This window comes from Limulus polyphemus, unplaced genomic scaffold (assembly GCF_000517525.1).
Source record: "Limulus polyphemus unplaced genomic scaffold, Limulus_polyphemus-2.1.2 Scaffold5096, whole genome shotgun sequence".
NCBI lineage: Eukaryota > Metazoa > Arthropoda > Merostomata > Xiphosura > Limulidae > Limulus > Limulus polyphemus.
Window position 1 is genome coordinate 4,246 of NW_013670706.1, and position 7,567 is coordinate 11,812.

Sequence of the window (7,567 nt, forward strand, 5' to 3'; positions counted from 1 at the left end):
GAGCGTGAGAATCACATGATCTCGATGACGCAACAATATGAAATGTTATCGTAAAAGGCAGTGGTTCACAGGTCTAATGAAACCATTTATGACGTATCAATTAATCTACATGTAATTTTCACTTATTATTTGTTTTTTCAACACCTACTTAGTTGGCAGAGCGGTTGTCGATATCGGCTGAATAAACAGCCTATTTCATGAAATATACATGTTGGCTGTTCGTTTTTCATTATGTTATTAAATAAACCAACACGAAGTATGCCAACAGTGTGGTTTATGTTGATCCATTAGGAATTATATTACCGCCAGTATCTAGTCATATGGCCTGGCATGGCCAGATGGTTAGGGCGTTCGACTCGCAGTCTGAGGGTCGCGGGTTCGAGTCCCCGTCCTACCAAACATGCTCGCCCTTTCAGCCGTGGGGGCGTTATAAATTGTCCGTCAATCCCACTATTCGTTGGTAAAAAAAGTAACCCAAGAGTTGACGGTGGGTGGTGATGACTAGCTGTCTTCCCTCTAGTCTTACACTGCTAAATTAGGGACAGCTAGCACAGATAGCCCTCGTGTAGCTTTGCGCGAAATAAAAAAACAAACGAAACAAACAAATCTAGCCGTATTTATTGAGCGCTGATTGTGGACAACCACTTTAGAATACAAAAGAACGATGTATGTTTATATGTACGCGTTTAACGATGGTCATTTTGTTAAAATGGACAAGCCTTATACATCAAGTTTATCTTCCACTGTCATAGGGCAGTACGGGTCGATAGGAATGAACTCTGTGAGCTGGTCATTGGCTTTTATAACAATAATAAAACATTTTCAACGGTATCGCTATATTTGAGAAATTTTTATGTGATTTTTTCTTTTCATTGACGCTGCTTAATTGTATGAAGTGATTGTATATCTATATAATCAAAAGGGGACGTGTGTTGGAAGCGTCTTAAGTTTCTTTAAACTATACAAAAGGAACTTACGGACGACGTCACCATATGTGTAAGGAAAGTAGGTAGTACTGTGAATTGCAATAGGAACCGTATTTGAAGAATGGATTTGTCATCCCTCAGTGCTCCATCTCAGACAGCAGTGTTTACGTGTCAATGTTTAGTGTATGAATTTCTTCATTTGTTTATATATATACACTTAGAGTACCGGTACTGTTGCCCTGTTGAGTAGAGACCTGGAAGAAATATCATCAAGTTTTAACCCACGTTTTGAAAACGTAGCTAGATCTGGTGTCTCTTACAAGATAAGTTGATTGGTTTGTCATTTTTAAATTAGACCATTCGGCTCAAAGTGTCTTTGGTATTAGAGGTATTTGGTGGGTGTCAGTTGTTGTGGAATAGGTTTAACCGACTTAAGTTTAACCTCGCAGTCATTGAGACGCCCCACACGACCATCACACTCGTTCAGAACTCTACGGACCTAACCTCATACATGAATAGTCTAGGCAGGTTACTTAACAGTAGAATGGCAGAAGTGGTCCTGACTGGTTTTACATTTTATAAACTTTGTGCATTCAAATACAAAATACTACAACCAATATATATATATACATATTTACATTCTTACGCGAAGCACGAGATTTCCTCGCAAATCATGATATTCATTTTGCAGTTTAAAGTTGTATTTTTAGTATATCTTAAATTAATTTCAGACTGTTTTGACAAAGGATTATCAGTCAGTTTATTCAGTTGCTACATTTACAATCGTGATTTTAAAATTATCATCGTTTTCATAAAGTTTCATGTCAGTTCTGTAACATATTGAATAGTTTCATAAGGACTACTCTTTGCCTTTTGTGTAACATGTTGAATAATTTTATACGGACTGCTCTCTGCCTTCTATGTAACATATTAAATAGTTTCATAAGGACTACTCTTTGCCTTTTGTGTAACATGTTGAATAATTTTATACGGACTGCTCTCTGCCTTCTATGTAACATATTAAATAGTTTCATAAGGACTGCTCTTTGCCTTGTGTGTAACATGTTGAATAATTTTATACGGACTGCTCTCTGCCCTCTATGTAACATATTAAATAGTTTCATATAATGTGCTCTTTGCCTTCTATGTAACATATTAAATAGTTTCATATAATGTGCTCTTTGCCTTCTATGTAACATATTAAATAGTTTCATATAATGTGCTCTTTGCCTTCTATGCAACATGTTGAATAATTTCATCTGGTCGTTCCTCACAAGTAGCTGAAAATACAACAGTTTCTAGCCCCAAATGTTCAAAAACACGAGAGAAACAAGAAGAAAAGTTACTTCCTCTTGTAATAAATACACAATGGTAATATCTAATGTATTAGCAAAGAAACAGCTCAATTTAGCAGTGACTCAATCTATAAAACCTACAAATTCAGATTAAGTTTTTAATAATAATCTGATAAATCACAGAGGTATCAAGATACCTATATTCATACTCGCATTGATCTGGAAGTTTAACAAGAAATATGAATGGGAATTTTATTAAATAAATACCCCTATCGAAATACAACTGGTCGTTAGATTTGAAGCTGTTACCATGACTAACCTTGCACGCGTGCTCAGTCATGATCCAAACTTTTTTGGCGCCAAACTGGCAGCCTCTATTGTGGTATGGCAATCATATGGAAATATTCGTTTTGTTTGTGGTATTTGGTTAGGTCGTGTTAGGTTCGACGCAAGTAAGGAGTTCTTACTAATTCCTTTTTTTTTTTATATATATATGACGTTTATCAATATGGTGGCGCCACTGTCAGGAAATTAAACTAGCAGACACGTCATCGACCAAACCTTTCCCATTATTTCTCTATTAGTTTAAAATATATCTAGTAGTTGTCAGGGGCCAGCACGTGCAGACTAGCTGATCAACCACTGTTAGCAAGACATTTGTCAAAAATATAAGTATTTCTACATGAATGTTAACTTTGTTTCTTATTCTGAAGAGATTTTGAGGATGGCACTGTACCAACGTAAACGACAAAATGAGTAACGTTCTGGCCACACGACAAGATCAGGATGATGACTAATGTAGTTTTGGCAGCCAACGTTTTCTCTCTTATGCTTGTTTTAAAGAATATTTTTATAATTGTTAGATAATACAACACTGTCCTCGAATTTATTTGTTTTCTAACTCATTGTTATCGTGCAAAACAATATTAAACAATGCACAACATTAACGCTGCTCTGCTCAACTCCTAATTTCTTCTATTGTAGGTATTGAGAATTTCGTGTAAGTACTTAACCATAAAGCCAAACTTAGTTGTGGATAAGTATTGAAACTGTCACTCTTGTATTATCAAAACTGGGGATTTCTCTTACCCTTTCGTGAAGACTTCGGAGATCGTTGGTAATAATCTGAGGCCGGGGCTCTCCAACGCCGGACGTGCTGGTAGCATCAGAGTCGTCGTCAGCTTCGTGGCCGTCGGAGTCAAACTCATCTTTCGCCAGTTCGGCATCGATCTCATCCTCCATCTGGACCAAGAGTGGAGCGGCCATTCCGAATTTCGAACCTCGTCGTGCCACCTCCAGTAGACACAAGATGAAGCTTTTCTCGTTCTTCCTCAGCACCAAATCGTCTGTCTCGAACAGCAAGCATTCCATGATCGAGAGACTCCTACACCACGTGATAAAGTTGGAGACATTGTCCCGTGCATGAAATGTTCCGGGCTGGACCTCACTGCGATACACCACGTCACGCTCCGGGATGACCGTATTGAGGCCGTTTCGACCAGAGTGTCGCCAATCCCGAGCCGTTCTGACAACCTGATTTGCATGTCGACACAAAACGACCCCCGTTTCGAGACTTTCTATAAAATTTTCGGCAGTGATTCTTAGGTCGTAGAGCGTATTTAACCAGTCAGCTATGTCTTCTTTCATGGCATACAAATACTCTTCGCTCGACTTGAAAGGCCGAAGAGGTCGAGGTTCTAAGTGCATAACCTGAAATTCTCCTTGTCGTTCACCTTCATGACCATTTATCACTGTGTTCGCCATGATCTTCTAGTTCTCTCAACCCTTCCAAAAAAAAAAAAAAAGTTTTAGTGTAATTCTCTCATTCGGAACTATTGATCTACGTGGAAATGCTTCGATAAAAAAATCGAAGTACCTAGTCTTATCATTCAGGCTTAAAAACCACAATTATGTTGTGATGTTGAAATGTCGGAGAAGAATTATAGGTTTGTATTGCATCTCTGTTGCACACATGCTCGTTTTACGTTTTGGTGCGCATTTCTCACGTCGTCCTGGTCAAACGGCGCTCTACTTTCTGCGTTTCAGAAAACTTAACGCTCGTTTATAATTCAGTCTGTTATATACTTCACAGCTGTTTCTAGCTGCGCATTGCCACGTGATCCTTACACGAGCGCCATCTCTTAGCCGTTGCTAAAACAAAAGCACAGATTAAAAGTGTCACTACAAATGTATCGTCAGATTACCAGAAGCTACAGTTGTTGTTTCTGACTTTCCAAACATTAGAGTACATATCAAGCGTAAATAGAACCAAACTGAACAACGTTCTTGACGTATTTGATGTTGATGAAATTAAATGAGTTCCTTTGTCATAAATCAGTATAACAGATCAGCTAATAACTGTGTACATGTTCTTAACTACCACAACTATAGAATTGGTAGGTAGATTACGCGTCTTGTTCACGTCTTATCAAAAACTGTTAGACATAGAACGCAACATTAAAATACTTGTGAACATAGATAAAAATAAATAATTACGCAGTCACTTTGAAGGAAGTGTACAGGAGTTGTTAAAATAATTACGTAATGTTGATTAAGAAATATTATATATGGACGATATTTGATAATTCACTAGTTTGTTTTTCTTATATGTCGCAAAGCTGGCACTGTGCTCATCGCAAGGATTAACCCAGGATTTTAGCGTTATAATACCTAAAGGTTACTGCTGAGCCACCGGAAGGATTGTTTTTTCTAGCCCCGAGGCCGCATACGACCCTTGAGGCACCTTATATACTCCTGAATCATCGATGATTCGCGGGCAGATTTACCTATTAGTGTCCATCTCCTGTCTAGGTAGTCGTCCCTTGTCCCTAATTCAGCACTGAGGCACCTTATATACTCCTGGATCATCGATGATTCGCGGGCAGATTTACCTATTAGTGTCCATCTCCTGTCTAGGTAGCCGTCCCTTGTCCCTAATTCAGCAATGAAAAACTAGAGAGAAGGCAGTTACTCAAAACCACCTATCACCAACTCTTGGGCTACTCTTTTATTAACGAATAGGAAGATTGACCGTAATATCATAACTCTCTTACAGATAAAAGGCCGAGGATGATTCGAACCACCGACTCACTGATTACAAACCGACCGTCCTAACTACCAGGCCATACCAGACAGTACAGTAGAGCTAAATTTTTGACTTGGTTTGAACTAATTCGATTGTCTGGTAAATGTCTCCAATCCTGGTTTCAATTTTGAAATATTTACATGTAATTTTAGGATAACTAATGAAACGTGTGTTTTAAGTGTGCACCTCGTAAGCTTATATACGATATATCTACGTTTGAACAAGCTGAGAGTTATTGTGGCAAGGGCTTTAACATAAATTCAGTAGTTTTCTCTACGGAAATCTTAAAAAAATATATATACAAGTTGTTTTGTATAATTAATTAATTTCTATATATATTTTATACATTTGTTCCGAGCTTTTCTAATTTCAACAAATAAGTCCAACACATATATTAATTTTGCATTTTGTTACAAATCTCAGTCATTAGCATTATGTGAATTTTTAGAGTAACTAGTTTTAGACTAATATAAACGACACCAATTATTTTAGCGTCATAAGCCCTGTCGTAATGTTGGCTGGACCTAAGAATCGGATCACGTCCATGGCGCCGCCATGTGTTACAAACGAGAACTTCTACACCTGTCCAAGTTTTCCCTTTTGCACGAATAAGTTAGTATTTATTTATATATGTACGTAAAGCTATTACTTCAAGTTTGGAAAGTTCTACGTTATGAACACACATGCGTTAAAAGTTTTTTTTTTTTGTTTTTTTTTTCCACTTTAGCGTACAAAGAAGCACGGTTACTTTTATCGCTATAGCACACTTACACGCATGCGCGACCTATTTCGATAGCAGGTTTATCACGGCAACGCAACAAGGTTAGACAATTTTTCAAAGTCCGTCATTGAGAAAAGGCTCGTGAGTGAACTGTTTATTGTAGAAGAAGAACTAACAATTACAAAGCCATTAACTAAATCAACTTAAATATATCAAAATGTGTCAAAAACAAAGTTTGGTTTGAATATCGTGCTAAGCTACTCGAGGGCTATCTGCGATAGTTGTCCCTAATCTAGTGGTGATAGACTAGAGGGAAGGCAGCTAGTCAACACCACCCATCGCCAATTCTTGGGCTACTCCTTCACCATTCACCAACGAATGGTGGGATTTACAGTCACATTATAACGACCCCACGGCTGAAAGGGCGAGTATGTTCAGCGACGGTGATTCCCACCAACCAGGCCGTCAAAGAAAAGGAGCAGTACTTTATATGTATTTATATAATTTGGGGATTCAAACATCAAGACCCACTTTGGACTATTATATCTTTGATACCACATGGTAACAAAATGGATTACTGGCAGGCTTAAAACTAAGAATAGAGATTTCTCGCCAGAATACATTTAAAAAAAAATACTAGTGATGTCCATCCAGCTTTAAGCTTAAAATCTCGCTTGGCTTTTTTTTTTTTCACATCTAGAAAACATTGGATTTAAAGGGGCGCTCTAGGCCAACATGTACTCAAACCGTGTAAATGTAGGAAAAATAGAAGCAACTGAAGCATGATCTCATATATATAATATATTCAAAAGTACCTGCAGTGGATGTTGAATGAGAAGGTTCAAAAGTTTACGAGAAGTTGAATTCTTTTTACTAGTTTAAATATAAGAATTTGATATCTTTAATTTCAAGTTAGATAAGTATCAAAACAGTGAACCTGTCACCACAGCATATAGGTTTTGCAAGATTCGATATATGGTTATGACATCCTCATACGAAGAGGAACTTTCGAAATGTCTGTTTTGTTGTTAAGCACACAACTGCACAATGAGCTATATGGCTTTGCCTACCACGGGTATGGAAACCCTATTTTTAGCGTCATGAGCCCTGAGACTTCCTGGTGAGTCACTGGGGGGGGGGGGGGCTAAACGTCTCTACATCACAAAGTAGTATTTAGAAGTAACTAGGTTTTTGTAGCACTATTCTTACATCAAAAGTCGACAATGTTAACACAAATAAACAGTTTACGCTAACTTTAGTGTCTTATGATAAATATCTATAATCCTAACACAATAACTTCTAGGTCATCAAAGATCCTGAATATGCATAAAACTTCTGCCTGAGCCTAAACATCTACAATTTTGGTTTGGTTGTTGTTAAGCACGTGTATCGAATCCTGAATTTTAGCATCGTAAGTCTGTAGACTTACCGCTGATCCACTGGGTGGGGCTACAATAGGTGGTAAGTAAGCGGATATTAAAATTAAAATATCGGTAAAATAATAGCTGCCATATAGAAAGTCAAGATTGATAAATATGTT

At 37.6% G+C, this 7,567-nt stretch overlaps 1 protein-coding gene across 1 annotated transcript; it reads right to left on the reverse strand.

The window, feature by feature from the left end:
• Positions 1 to 3,310: 3,310 nt before the first annotated feature.
• Positions 3,311 to 4,249, reverse strand: LOC106472116 (GAS2-like protein pickled eggs; the record flags this gene model as incomplete). Its single annotated transcript, XM_013932743.2, has 2 exons — positions 4,098 to 4,249; positions 3,311 to 4,006 (listed from the first exon to the last, which is right to left on the reverse strand). A coding segment is annotated over exon 2 (675 nt), but the record flags the coding sequence as incomplete, so codon positions are not given.
• Positions 4,250 to 7,567: the final 3,318 nt, after the last annotated feature.